We start from the raw sequence: 15,603 nt of genomic DNA on the forward strand, positions 1-15,603 counted from the left end.
AATTATATTTTACTTTTATTTATTATTTATTTATTGATGTATTAATTATATTTATTATTATTAATTTATATTTATTTATATATTATTATTTATTTAAATTTTTTATTTATCTAATATCATATTATTAATGACTTTTAACCCCAAAAGTCCACACTTGGAGCATATTTGGTGTTGTGTCAATGTTTTATTTGTCAGATTATCATACAGGTAAACAAGATTTCTGAAAAAAACAAGTTCATATATTTATAGTGCTGCATTTCGTCATAAAAATAGTCGCTTCACTTTTCCTACAATAATTGTCCTTTCCATACTGTAGTTCTGTTTTTTTTTTTTTTTTTTTTACACTACACAGTGATTCTGAGCTGTGTGTAAAAACACACACACACACACACAGTACATATGTGCACACGCATGTACACGTTTTGGTTTTTGGCGCCCAACAGAAGAAGAAGTCCTGTTGACACACAAATGTGCTCGGGTCCCACCTCCTTGCTTGTGCATGAAGGTCCGTCACGTCGCCATGGCAACCGTGATGAACGCAGACAAAAACGTTGTTTTTAGACAACAACAACAACAAAAAAAAACTCCTGCACGGGGGATCATGTCAGGACGTGGAGTGAAACGGAAATGTATTTCACAGTACGGAATTGGGTATTTTCATAGCAGCCTTTTAACACCCCCTCAGTGTCCCTTTAAGGCACCCCCCCCCAAGATGATCTCCTGTACATTTCTTCTGATTGTTGCTCTCCTTAAGGCAAAGTCCACTAGTCCTAAAAATAGACTGCATGGTGTCCTCAGTTTTTTTTCCGAAATCAGCTGCTGACATCTGATTGGTTGCGAGTCCAGCTGCGGTGGATGACTCCAGTTTTTAAGGTGGAGGGTGTCAAATAATTTAGCAAAGAGTCTGATAAATAAAAAGCGGATCCATGTCAGGGGAAGTCGGGTTATCTGAGCGTGGACGCTCCCGGACGCAGTGTGCCGGGCAGCTTGTCCGATCCTGGGATCTTCCAGAGTCCGGGGGAGACGGTGGACTTCCTCACCGATCCACCGGCACCCCTACCGGACCAGGTGTCCGCCGAGTCCCTCTCGTTCAGTGCGGGCCCCGCATCTTCCTTGCTGGTCCCGTTGGCGTGCGGGTGTTTGGAAGAAGAAGGATGCTTTCCGCCTGCGGTGCTTTGAAGCGCGTCCCCCTCAGCAGGGGGCGGCACCCTGTGCCCCCGGAGGGGGGCCCTGCCGCCTGCTCTCCTGACGAGATCGTCTCTCTGGAGCGCCTCGGATTTGACCGAGAGAGGCGGGTCCGGGGAGGCGGCCGAGCGGGATGAAGGCGGCGGCGGCGACGTGGGAAGGCCGTCAGGGGGCGGGGCTACTTCCGACAGGCTTGGAGAGGCTGCAGGGCGAGCATCCCGTGAGGCGTTATTGTCTGGAAGACAAGCGGGTCCGGTCAGCGACGGTGAAGGCGAACGCCGGCCGCTCCCCACGCATGCCACGGCACAACCAAACATGCCTTCAAAATAAAAGCACTGATGTCGGCAACCTCGTCCCTCTACGCCGGGGGTGTCCATCAACTTTCCAAAACATTCAGCTTTGGTCTTTCTTTTCTCTCTTTCTCATAGCACCACTGTTTTCCTGGAATATTCCAACTTTTTTCCATAATATTTCACCTTTACTCTTGTAAAATATTTCTTTGTGGATTTCAAGTATTTTCACTTTGCGCCGAGGACCAGTAAAAAAAACAGCATCAGGTCGTAATGGCCCCGGGGCCGCACTTTGGACACCCCCGCTCTATTGACGTGCATCTGCTGGTTGCCGTGGCAACCTACAGCACACACACACACTTGGACGTGAAGACATTGCAGTGCAAGACACAAGGACACACGTGCAAAAGTATTGGGACACATGGTCATCACTCCGGTGGGTGTCTCAATACTTTTGTCTGCATGTATGTACGGTGAGTACTATATGTATGTACTTTATGTACTGTATGTAGGTATGTACTGTATTTATTTATGTATGTAAGTATGTATGTACTGTTCGCATGTATGTACTATATGTATGTATATATGTACTGTATGTATGTATGTATGTATGTACGTATGTATGTACTACATATGTATGTACTGTACGTATGTATGTATGTACTGTATGTATGTATGTATGTACTGTATGTATGCATGTACTGTGTGTATGTAAGTACTGTATGTAAGTACTGTATGTATGTGTGTACTGTATGTAGTATGTATATACTGTATGTATGTGTGTACTGTGTGTATGTATGTACAGTATGTAGGTACTGCATGTATGTATATACTGTATGTATTTATGTATGTATGTACTGTATGTATTTATGTATGTATGTACTGTATGTATGTGTGTACTGTGTGTATGTATGTACAGTATGTAGGTACTGTATGTATGTATATACTGTATGTATTTATGTATGTATGTACTGTATGTATGTACAGTATGTAGTATGTATATACTGTATGTATGTATGTACTGTGTGTATGTATGTATTGTGTGTATGTAAGTACTGTATGTAAGTACTGTATGTATGTGTACTATATGTATATTCTGTATGTAGTATGTATATACTGTATGTACTGTATGTATGTGTGTACTGTGTATGTATGCATGTATGTACTGTATGTATATACTGTATGTATGTATATGTACTGTATGTATGTATGTATGTATGTACTGTATGTATGTATGTATTGACATGAGTATTATCTAAAAAGCAGACACAATCAGCATGCAAAAGTATTGGGACACACGGCCATCACTTTGACAGGAAGTGACACGTGAAGAGAATCTGGACCAAGGAATGTTTTGTGCATTTTTCCCCCCCGAAAAACAAAGTGGTACGTTGGTGGGGAAACGTCCCACCCCCCTCGCCAGCGGCCTCACCGGGGGTCCCGGCCTCACGTGGAGTCTCATGTGAGGTCCAGAAGGTTAAATCCCTGATTGATGACAACAAGGCGTGTCCCAATACTTTTGTCCATCACGTGGTGTTTGTCGTACCTTAAAAACCAAACAACAGCCCCCACGCCGGGGGCTGCGTACACACAACGGGTATGATGCACCTTGGAGCATGAGCACACACGTGTAAGAACAATCAGTGCAGACCATTTGCATAAGCGTTCGGTATGCAAATGAGCACAGGATGCTAACAAACAGCTAGCATCACAACGAGAGCGGTTTCTAACGTTCCGGTTGCCTCACACACCAACACACCAAAGACACACCACGGCGAGCATCAGTCAGGGGCGGGGTTACGCGGAGAAGAGAAGAAGGCTGGCGTGGTCACAAACCGTGTCCTTAGCGTGGCCCATGAGGACGAAATAGGGGGCGCCATGCGTGTCACTTTTCATGCACATGGAGTGAGTGGAAGATGCCATTCCTAAAGAAGGGGGAGTCACAACCTAGCCATCAGTTAGTCACACCCGACCGCAATGGACGGCAGATAGAACCAGCGTTAGTGCGCCACGGGAGCCATGTTGGCACGCTCATGTTAGCTGGAAGACGCGGGGGGGCGGGGGGCGCCAGAAGGGACTCACCGAACTCCGGCGCCTGGCCCGTGCCGCGCTTGAGAAGAAGACGCACCCGTCTGCCTCCCGACTTGATCAGCTCGATGGCGCGGCCGTGGGTCATTTCTCTCGTGCTCTCGCCGTTGATCTCGATGATCTGGTCTCCGACCTGCACGGGACACAAAGACTCAACACTCAACGGGATTTGACGGATACAATCATAGGAAGCACACCAAATGGCATTTTACACGTCCTGTTTACACTGCGGCTAATCTGGATTGGATCCAGATTAAATTGCATTTTACACGTCCAGTTTACACTGTGGCCAATCTGGATCAGATCCAGATTAAACGCCATTGTTACACATCCTGTTTACACTGCGGCCAATCTGGATTGGATCCAGATTAAATTGCATTTTACACGTCCGGTTTACACTGTGGCCAATCTGGATCAGATCCAGATTAAACGCCATTGTTACACATCCTGTTTACACTGCGGCCAATCTGGATTGGATCCAGATTAAATTGCATTTTACACGTCCAGTTTACACTGTGGCCAATCTGGATCAGATCCAGATTAAACGCCATTGTTACACATCCTGTTTACACTGCGGCCAATCTGGATTGGATCCAGATTAAATTGCATTTTACACATCCTGTTTACACTGTGACCAATCTGGATCGGATCCAGATTAAATGGCATATTACACGTCCCGGTTACACTGTGGCCAATCTGGATTGGATCCGCATTAAATGGCATTTTACACACCCTGTTTACAATGCAGCTAATCTGAATCAGATCCAGATTAAATGGCATTTTACACATCCAGTTTACACTGTGGCCAATCTGGATCGGATCCAGATTAAACGCCATTGTTACACATCCTGTTTACACTGCGGCCAATCTGGATTGGATCCAGATTAAATGGCATTTTACACATCCCGGTTACACTGCGGCCAATCTGGATCGGATCTGGATTAAATGGCATTTTACACGTCCTGTTTACAATGCAGACAATCTCAATCAGATCCAGATTAAATGGCATGTTACACATCCCGGTTATACTGCGGCCAATCTGGATCCGATCCAGATTAAATGGCATTTTACACATCCTGTTTACAATGCAGCCAATCTGAATCAGATCCAGATTTAATGGCATTTTTACATGTCCTGTTTACACTGTGGCCAATCTGGATCGGATCCAGATTAAATGGCAATTTTATTTTATTTTTTTTACACGTCCCGTTTACACTGCAGCCAATCTGGATCGAAAATCAGATTGAATGTCATTTTACACGTCCTGTTTAAACTGCGGCCAATCTGGATCGGGTCCAGATTAAATGGCATTTTACACATCCTGTTTACACTGTGGTCAATCTAGATCCGATCCAGATTAAATGGCATTTTACACATTCCGTTTACACTGCGGCCAATCTGGATCGGATCCGGAGTAAATGGCATATAAAACACCCCGTTTACACTGCGGGCAATCTGGATTGGATCCAGATTAAATGGCATTTTACATGTCCCGTTTACACTGCGGCCAATCTAGATCCGATCTAGATTAAATGGCATTTTCACATCTCGTTTGCACTGCGGCCAATGTGGATCAGATCCAGATTAATTGGCATTTTTTTACACTTCCTGTTTACACTGCGGCCAATCTGGACCAGATCCAGATTAAATGGCATTTTACACTACACGTTTTGCTGATTTAAATAATTTCACCATACAATCTAAGCCACCCCCCAAATGACCTGATACAAACACGTTTGGTGTCTGGGCATGCGAGTCTGCCCTTCATGGTCTCTGTCCCTCACAGGAGGAGGAGGAGAGAAAAGACGAAGTAGGCGCCATTCGGGATGGGCGTGGCCTTCTTGAAGCGACTGATGGCCGCCTGCTTTCACGCTCCCACTGGGAATGAAACGCTCTCTGCGACTATGGCTGTCATTTTGTTTGTTTGTTTGATACAGGAAAAAAGCTGAGTCATGCTTGGCTGCAGGGAAGGCTATCAAGATGCCTGTAGAAAAATAGACCACCACAACGTATCCTAATCCACACAGCGCCACGACAGCATGGTTGCGTAATATCCTACTTTTACAGCCAGTCTTCCTAATCCGGAGAGATCGGAGACGGATTGAAAAGGATTACTTCAATCTGTGCAGCGACTTGTCACCTCGCCGCAGCGGCGGGAGACGACGACGGCGATGGCGACCTACCCTCATCCTCCCGTTGCGGACGGCCGGCCCGTCCTCGGCCAGTCTGAGGACAAACAGGTCCATCTTGTATTCCCGACCTCCTCGGATGCTGAACCCGAAGCCCTTCAGGCTCTTCTCCAGCTCCACCGTGAAGAAGTCAAAATCCTGCGACAGCTGAAAGCACAAGAGGACACGTCAACACGCCTACCGGATGAACCCCGCCCTTTCACCTTTGACCTTTGACCTTTCACAGTTCAATGTCATAGCTGCATCATTCACTTTTCACCTCCATCCTAAAACAAGGATGGATTGGCATCCTTCACATGGAGGTGGCCCCCCTCTCCGGCGAGGCCTTCCAGGCATGCCCAGTGGGGAAAGACCCCTTGGTGTCCTCCCCCGGACCAGGTGGCTGGGGACCGGGAAGTCTGGACGGGCGCTGGAGACCCAAATGACCCCCCCCCAAGCCGGACTTTGGCATCTGGTGTGTGGTCTGAAAGCCACGGTACCTGAACCGGGGGCATCCTGTAGTCCGGGATGGCAAACTGGGTCCGGTAGTCCAACAGCGGCGGGTGTCGGTAGTCCAGCGTGGGCGGAGCTCTGTAGTCGGCCACCGGTGGGTGGCGGTAGTCCACGGGCGGCTGGCGGTAGTCGGTGAAGGGCGGCTGGCGGATGTCCGGTTTGACGTCTTGCCTGGCTTTGACCTCTGACCTGTAACTGAGAGATGTGAAGTGAATGGAAGAACGAGAACCGAGAGGAACCTCGAGGGTCCTACCTGCCCTCGTGGGTGTAGGTGGTCTGGGGCGGGGGGACGGGCAGCTGGGTGCCAGGACTCTGGTGGGCTTTGGTGTTGGGCTCTGGACTCTGGACACCCGGGCCGGGCGGTGGGGCCACGCCGCCGCCAACGGGCTTCTGCGTCTGGGGGCTGTTCTGCTGCGTCAGGGGGCTCTGCTGCTGGGAGGCGGGGCCTGATGGGGGGTTGCCGACCTCTGGAATGAAGTCGAACAAAAATCGGTGAGAACGTAAACACGAAGCGAAAACGAAAACGGATCTCACCCTCCTGCGGGACGATCCTCAGGGTGACGCTGAGTCCGGCGTCCTTGATGAGTTTGACGATGTCGGCGTGCGGCATGCTAACGATGGACTGCGTGTTGACGGCCAGGATTCGATCCCCGACCTTCAGCTTCCCGCAGCGGTCGGCCGGACTTCCCTCGATGATGCGCCCGATCTTGTGAGGCACGGCTGCGGGGGACAAAGCTCATAAGCGGGAGGTCTCCGACACGACGCGGCGCGGCCTCGTTCGGTCTTACGGTTGGCGGCGGGCGCCTCGGGCCGGTTGAGGGAGCTGATGATGACGAACCCGAAGCCTTCGCTCTCCTTGCGGTGGATGAGGACGTCGCTCGGTTGCGTGTTTACGTCGGAGGCGCCGCCGCCGCCGCCTGCTTGGGCGGTCCCGGTACTGTTGGCGTACGTGAGATCGCTACGCGGCGAGCTGTGCTGCGTGGAAACCGAACCCGAATGGCGACCGTTCTCCTGACACGAGTCGCCTGGAGGCAAAGATGTATTACTCCTAGCATCACACGTCAAATACTATCATACTACTACTGGTAGTACTACTACTACTACTACGACTACTACTACTACTACGACTACGTTACCCGCGGCGTTCAGCCTCCTCCTGATGACCAGGTTGACTTGGCCGTTCCGCGCCGCCCCGTGCATCAGGTCGATGACGTAGCGATGCGGCTTCCCCACAACGGGAATGCCGTCCACGAAGAGGAGCTCGTCGCCGGGCCGCAGGCGTCCGTCCAGGTCCGCCGGGCTCTTCTCGATGATGGCGCCGATTAAGATCTGCTGTGAAAATAAAGGAAGACGTTCACATGCGGGAAGTACTTCCTGTCTAAAGAAACCACTGTCACGCCCATTTCCTTTGCATTTCCATCATAACATCGATACGCACGTATGTAGTACCGACTACACGCTTAATCATCACACATGCAGTACATATATACTCTACGCTACTGTTGAATCATACTTAAGTACTGTACTGTACATGGTGTATATACTGTACTATACCGTACTTAGTGTAGATACTGTACTGTACTTGGTGTAGATGCTGTACTATACTGTACTTAGTGTAGATGCTGTACTGTACTTGGTGTAGATACTGTACTGTACTTGGTGTAGATGCTGTACTGTACTTGGCGTACATACTATACTATACTGCACTTGCTGTAGATGCTGTACTGTACTTGGTGTAGATGCTGTACTGTACTTGGTGTAGATGCTGTACTGTACTTGGCGTACATACTATACTATACTGCACTTGCTGTAGATGCTGTACTGTACTGTACTTGGTGTAGATGCTGTACTGTACTTGGTGTATACACTGTACTATACTGTACTTGGTGTAGATGCTGTACTGTACTTGGTGTACATACTGTACTAAACTGTACTTGGTGTAGATACTGTACTGTAATTGCTGTAGATACTGTATTGTACTTGGTGTAGATGCTGTACTGTACGTGGTGTACATACTGTACTGTACTTGGTGTACATACTATACTTGGTGTAGATACTGTACTATACTGTACTTGGTGTAGATGCTGTACTGTACTTGGTGTACATATTGTACTATACTGTACTTGGTGTAGATGATTATTATTTGTACCTCCAAATCCATGTTGTAGTTATGAAAAGAGAACATGGTAGCAGGGAAAATGTACATGAATATTTGGATATGATCTGTGTTATTAATTATAACTATTACAAATTCATAGGTTCTTATAGTTCATAATAATAATAATAATAATAATAATAATAATAATAATAATAATAATAATAATAATAATAACTATTGTTGTCTGGGTTGAACTTAGACTTAGACTTAGACTTGAACTTAGACTTGGTGTTGGGGGGTGTTAGGGGGGGTCCCATCGCCATACGAGCCTTCTCACGTGTCTCCGGACTCACAGGCTGCCCCGCCTCGTCCCCGCCCAGGACCCTGAACCCGAAGCCAGACTTCTGTCTCCGCAGGTGGACCTCCATGTCCTGGTACTCGGCCCCTGGGGGACGGACACATCCAGGACGTGACACACACACTTAAAGCTGACGTGGGCTGCTTGTGGGGGGTGGGGTTCGTCTACCTGAGGGGGGGGAGGACTCGGTGGGGAAGGTTGTCCTCGGCGGGCCGGCTGATTCTGGATCGGGAAAAAAAGACATAGGAGAAATCCATAAACAAGAAATATTCCTTTCCAGGCGGATGAAAGGAACTTAGATCAGCGTTAACATCGCCATGAATCTTCCATAAAAGTCAGGAACTGCTTACGGCGTGTAATATCCTCGCATATTCACACTGATGCATGATGGGAAACACAGTTGTCATGACGACACTGCAGCTACCACAAAGTATCCCACTGTGTAAGAAGACGACCACAACGTATCCCGCACCGTTAGAAGACGACTACAATGTATCCCACCATGTCAGAAGATGACCACAACGTATCCCGCCATGTTAGAAGACGACCACAACGTATCCCGCCATGTCAAAAGACGACCACAACGTATCTCATCGTGCTAGAAGACAACCACAACGTATCCCACCATGTTAGAAGAGGACCACAACGTATCCCGCCATGTTAGAAGACGACCACAACGTATCCCACCGTGTTAGAAGATGACCACAACGTATCCCACCACGTTAGAAGACGACCACAACGTATCCCGCCATGTCAATAGACGACCACAACGTATCCCACCATGTGAGAAGACGACCACAACGTATCCCGCCATGTCAAAAGATGACCACAACGTATCCCGCCATGTCAGAAGACGACCACAATGTATCCCACCGTGTTAGAAGACGACCACAACGTATCTCATCGTGCTAGAAGACGACCACAACGTATCCCACCATGCTAGAAGACGACCACAACGTATCCCACCATGCTAGAAGACGACCACAACGTATCCCACCATGTTAGAAGACGACCACAACGTATCCCACCATGGTAGCAGACGACCACAACGTATCCCACCGTGTTAGAAGACGACCACAACGTATCTCATCGTGCTAGAAGACGACCACAACGTATCCCACCATGTTAGAAGATGACCACAACGTATCCCACCATGTTAGAAGATGACCACAACGTATCCCACCATGGTAGCAGATGACCACAACGTATCTCATCGTGTTAGAAGACGACCACAACGTATCCCGCCACGTTAGAAGACAACCACAACGTATCCCACCGTGTCAGAAGACGACCACAACGTATCCCACCATGTTAGAAGACGACCACAACGTATCCCGCCATAGCAGAAGACGACTACAACGTATCCCACCACATTAGAAGACGACCACAACGTATCCCACCATGTTAGAAGATGACCACAACGTATCTCATCGTGTTAGAAGACGACCACAACGTATCCCACCACATTAGAAGACGACCACAACGTATCCCACCATGGTAGCAGATGACCACAACGTATCTCATCGTGTTAGAAGACGACCACAACGTATCCCGCCATGTCAGAAGACGACTACAACGTATCCCACCACGTTAGAAGACGACCACAACGTATCCCACCATGTTAGAAGATGACCACAACGTATCCCACCATGTTAGAAGATGACCACAACGTATCCCACCGTGTTAGAGGACGACCACAATGTATCCCACCATGGTAGCAGATGACCACAACGTATCTCATCGTGTTAGAAGACGACCACAACGTATCCCACCGTGTTAGAAGATGACCACAACGTATCCCACCATGCTAGAAGACGACCACAACGTATCCCACCGTGTTAGAAGACGACCACAACGTATCCCACCACGTTAGAAGATGACCACAACGTATCCCACCACGTTAGAAGACGACCACAACGTATCCCACCACGTTAGAAGACGACCTCAACGTATCCTGCCATGTTAGAAGACGACCACAATGTATCCCACCATGTTAGAAGACGACCACAATGTATCCCACCATGTTAGAAGACAACTACAATGTATATGCCATGTCAAAAGACGACCACAACGTATCCCACCACATTAGAAGACGACCACAACGTATCTCATCGTGTTAGAGGACGACCACAACGTATCCCACCATGTGAGAAGACGACCACAACGTATCCCGCCATGTCAAAAGATGACCACAACGTATCCCGCCATGTCAGAAGACGACCACAATGTATCCCACCGTGTTAGAAGACGACCACAACGTATCTCATCGTGCTAGAAGACGACCACAACGTATCCCACCATGCTAGAAGACGACCACAACGTATCCCACCATGCTAGAAGACGACCACAACGTATCCCACCATGTTAGAAGACGACCACAACGTATCCCACCATGGTAGCAGACGACCACAACGTATCCCACCGTGTTAGAAGACGACCACAACGTATCTCATCGTGCTAGAAGACGACCACAACGTATCCCACCATGTTAGAAGATGACCACAACGTATCCCACCATGTTAGAAGATGACCACAACGTATCCCACCATGGTAGCAGATGACCACAACGTATCTCATCGTGTTAGAAGACGACCACAACGTATCCCGCCACGTTAGAAGACAACCACAACGTATCCCACCATGGTAGCAGATGACCACAATGTATCCCACCATGTCTGAAGACGACCACAACGTATCCCACCACAACGTATCCCACCATGTTAGAAGACAACTACAATGTATCTGCCATGTCAAAGGATGACCACAACGTATCCCACCATGTTAGAAGACGACCACAACGTATCCCACCATGTTAGAAGACGACCACAACGTATCCTACCATGGTAGCAGATGACCACAACGTATCCCACCATGCTAGAAGACGACCACAACGTATCCCACCACGTTAGAAGACGACCACAACGTATCCCACCATGGTAGCAGACGACCACAACGTATCCCGCCATGTTAGAAGACGACCACAACGTATCCCACCGTGTTAGAGGACGACCAAAACGTATCCCACCATGTTAGAAGACAACTACAATGTATCTGCCATGTCAAAAGATGACCACAACGTATCCCGCCATGTCAGAAGACGACCACAATGTATCCCGCCATGTCAGAAGACGACCACAATGTATCCCACCACAACGCAGCCCATGTCAAAAGACGACCACAACGTATCCCACTGTGTCAGAAGATGACCACAATGTATCCCACCACGTTAGAAGATAACCACAACGTACTCTGCCGTGTCAAAAACGACCACAACGTATCCCACCGTGTTAGAAGACAACCACAAAGTATCCCACCATGTTTTCAGTTCTGCTGTTGGTCTAAAAACTGCAGAGTAAAGTGGTGATTCCACACCAGATGGAAGATGGACGCTGGCCACACCCACACCAAAGCCTTCCATGTCCCATCCTAAACTCTGCTGAAGGCCGAGTCGTGATGCTGCCACTTCAAGCAGCGACCACCAGGGGGCACCAGAACCCTCAGCCATGTACCAGCTGGTGTCCTTGGAAAGCCACTCACTATCTATTGTCATATTGCTATTATGCTAAGGGAGAATTCAGTCACTAATATCATGATATTACATGTCCAAATACAAAGAGGAAAGTGATGATGACGCCCATCAAGCAGGAAATGGAAAGTTATATTTCATGACTTATGAAAATCATATTTCTTTGACTTTAGTGGAACATCTACCGTTCTGGTGCTGCCCCCCTAGAGTCCGGCCCCTACCTGCTGCCGCTCTCTGGACCAGCAGACCGGTGTCGGCGCCGACCGGGCACTCCTTGAGCATCTCCACCACCTGCGCGTGCGTGAGTCCGAGCACCGCCTGCTTGTTGATCTCCACGATCAGGTCGCCCTCGCTCAACCCGGGGCACCCCTGCGGCTCCAGGACCTGCTTGACCCGCTGTCCCGCCAGGCTGTCGGCGACGGTGAAGCCGAATCCGTCGGCGCCCTTCACCATGGTGAGCGCCAGCGTCTCGGATTGTGCGGCGCCCGACGACACGGAAACGCTGTCGGGGGGCGTGGCGGCGGACGCCAGCGAGCCGTCCAAGTGGGTGTCGCCCGGGTGAGGGGGGAGGAGCTGCCGGGCGGGGTCCTGGCCGCCGTCCGGAACCAAGCGGGCCGTGCGGGAAAGATAATCCAGGTAGTTGTCGTATCCGGAGCGACCGTTGACCAGGATGGGGCGCTGGTCCATGACGCCCAGCGGGGACACCATGCCGGCGTCGCTGTTCTCCTCGGGCTCGTACGGCAGCGGGTACCCTCGGCACAGCACCAACGTCACGCTTTGCCCGATCGGCACCGACTGGAACAGCTTGACCACGTCGGCGTGGGTGGTGCCCAGGACGCAGACGTCGTTGATGTAGACGATGACGTCACCTGCAGGGAGACGGACGCCGTTTGGAGTCGTTTAGGAGAAGGAAACATCCGCAGTAACGTTACACCAATCGAGGCCAAAATATTGTAGGCGGAGCCTGTTGCTGATGTCTGCAAGGGCGGGGCTAAGAGGGAAGCGGATCCCCCGCCACTAAAACCTGCATCATGCGCGACCTTCAGCGTCGGTGTCATCCTCCAAGAGCGTCGTAAAAAGCAGCCATTAAATATCTTTTATGCTGCGCTCAACCGAGCCAAGGTGGCGTTACGGCGCGTCGAGAACACGTTCTTCACGAATCTGGCGAAACGCAGGCGATGCCGGCGTTGTCGTCGTCGATAGCAGAAAGCTAACAAGGTCGTTAGGACGGCGTGACAAAAGCGATGATGTCATCGTGGATAAAGACATCACTCCAGCGAAGGCTACGCTGGAGCCTACCCCAGCTGACTACACCCTGGAATGGGGGCCAGCCAACGGGGGCCAATTTCTTCATTTTTTTTATGAGGGCCCGCCCATCATGACGTCCTGTCAATCATGACAGGAGACACAAAAAAAAGTCTACAAAACCAACAGGAAGTCGGCCATTTTGGATTTGGGGGGGTGAAAATCAGACCGAATGACCCCGACGGACACGAGACTGATGGGCGACGTTCGATTGGTCCATAACATGTGGGCGGGGCTTAGCCACAGACTTTGATGTTTGGACTTTATGGAAAGTACATCAGTAGACATATGTGTACTTTATGTAGCGTATATCAGTACTTTATGTAGAGTATATCATGTACATGTGTACTTTATGTAGCGTATATCAGTACTTTATGTAGAGTATATCATGTACATGTGTACTTTATGTACAGTATATCATGTATATGTGTACTTTATGTAGCGTATATCAGTACTTTATGTAGAGTATATCATGTACATGTGTACTTTATGTAGCGTATATCAGTACTTTATGTAGAGTATATCGTGTACATGTGTACTTTATGTAGCGTATATCAGTACTTTATGTGGAGTTTATCATGTACATGTGTACTTTATGTAGCGTATATCAGTACTTTATGTAGAGTATATCGTGTACATGTGTACTTTATGTAGCATATATCAGTACTTTATGTAGAGTATATCGTGTACATGTGTACTTTATGTAGAGTATATCATGTACATGTGTACTTTATGTAGCGTATATCAGTACTTTATGTAGAGTATATCGTGTACATGTGTACTTTATGTAGCGTATATCATGTACATGTGTACTTTATGTAGCGTATATCAGTACTTTATGTAGAGTATATCATGTACATGTGTACTTTATGTAGCGTATATCAGTACTTTATGTAGAGTATATCATGTACATGTGTACTTTATGTAGCGTATATCAGTACTTTATGTAGAGTATATCGTGTACATGTGTACTTTATGTAGCGTATATCAGTACTTTATGTATAGTATATCATGTACATGTGTACTTTATGTAGAGTATGTCATGTACATGTGTACTTTATGTAGCGTATATCAGTACTTTATGTATAGTATATCATGTACATGTGTACTTTATGTAGCGTATATCAGTACTTTATGTAGAGTATATCGTGTACATGTGTACTTTATGTAGCGTATATCAGTACTTTATGTGGAGTTTATCATGTACAGTGAAGAAAATAAGTATTTGAACACCCTGCTATTTTGCTATTTCTCCCACTTAGAAATCATGGAGGGGTCTGAAATTTTCATCGTAGGTGCATGTCCACTGTGAGAGAGATAAACTAAAAAGAAAAATCCAGAAATCACAATGCATGATTTTTTAACAATTTATTTGTGTGATACAGCTGCAAATAAGTATTTGAACACCTGAGAAAATGAATGTTAATATTTGGTACAGTAGCCTTTGTTTGCTATTACAGAGGTCAAACGTTTCCTGTAGTTTTTCACCAGGTTTGCACACACTGCAGGAGGGATCTTGGCCCACTCCTCCACACAGATCTTCTCTAGATCAGTCAGGTTTCTGGGCTGTCGCTGAGAAACACGGAGTTTGAGCTCCCTCCAAAGATTTTCGATTGGGTTCAGGTCTGGAGACTGGCTGGGCCATGCTAGAACCTTGATATGCTTCTTACGGAGCCACTCCTTGGTTTTCCTGGCTGTGTGCTTCGGGTCGTTGTCGTGTTGGAAGACCCAGCCACGACCCATCTTCAATGCTCTGACAGAGGGAAGGAGGTTGTTCCCCAAAATCTCACAATACACGGCCCCAGTCATCCTCTCTTTAATGCAGTGCACTCGTCCTGTCCCATGTGCAGAAAAGCACCCCCAAAGCATGATGCTACCACCCCCATGCTTCACAGTAGGGATGGTGTTCTTCGGATTGTACTCTTCATTCTTCTTCCTCCAAACACGCTTATTGGAATTATGACCAAAAAGTTCTATTTTGGTCTCATCTGACCATAAAACTTTCTCCCATGACTCCTCTGTATCATCCAAATGGTCATATGCAAACTTAAGACGGGCCTTGACATGTGCTG

At 48.1% G+C, this 15,603-nt stretch overlaps 1 protein-coding gene across 15 annotated transcripts in view; it reads right to left on the minus strand.

Annotated features, from left to right (window-relative positions):
• Positions 1 to 96: 96 nt before the first annotated feature.
• Positions 97 to 15,603, minus strand: part of magi2a (membrane associated guanylate kinase, WW and PDZ domain containing 2a) — a 98,165-nt gene continuing 82,658 nt past the window's right edge. For 5 of the 15 annotated variants that reach the window (XM_058078167.1, XM_058078156.1, XM_058078154.1 and 2 more), the window contains 11 exons: positions 12,448 to 13,095; positions 8,869 to 8,922; positions 8,672 to 8,787; positions 7,381 to 7,576; positions 7,033 to 7,269; positions 6,779 to 6,964; positions 6,498 to 6,711; positions 6,232 to 6,439; positions 5,747 to 5,899; positions 3,558 to 3,696; positions 98 to 1,420 (listed from right to left, as the gene is read on the minus strand). In XM_058078167.1, the coding sequence (XP_057934150.1) occupies positions 945 to 1,420; positions 3,558 to 3,696; positions 5,747 to 5,899; positions 6,232 to 6,439; positions 6,498 to 6,711; positions 6,779 to 6,964; positions 7,033 to 7,269; positions 7,381 to 7,576; positions 8,672 to 8,787; positions 8,869 to 8,922; positions 12,448 to 13,095 (2,627 nt within the window). In that variant the 3' untranslated portion in view covers positions 98 to 944. Of the gene's footprint in view, positions 1,421 to 3,311; positions 3,401 to 3,557; positions 3,697 to 5,746; positions 5,900 to 6,231; positions 6,440 to 6,497; positions 6,712 to 6,778; positions 6,965 to 7,032; positions 7,270 to 7,380; positions 7,577 to 8,671; positions 8,788 to 8,868; positions 8,923 to 12,447; positions 13,096 to 15,603 lie in introns of all 15 variants that reach the window. The other 10 variants (XM_058078162.1, XM_058078159.1, XM_058078165.1 and 7 more) reach the window with 8 other exon arrangements.

This window comes from Doryrhamphus excisus, chromosome 7, assembly GCF_030265055.1.
Source record: "Doryrhamphus excisus isolate RoL2022-K1 chromosome 7, RoL_Dexc_1.0, whole genome shotgun sequence".
Classification (NCBI taxonomy): domain Eukaryota; kingdom Metazoa; phylum Chordata; class Actinopteri; order Syngnathiformes; family Syngnathidae; genus Doryrhamphus; species Doryrhamphus excisus.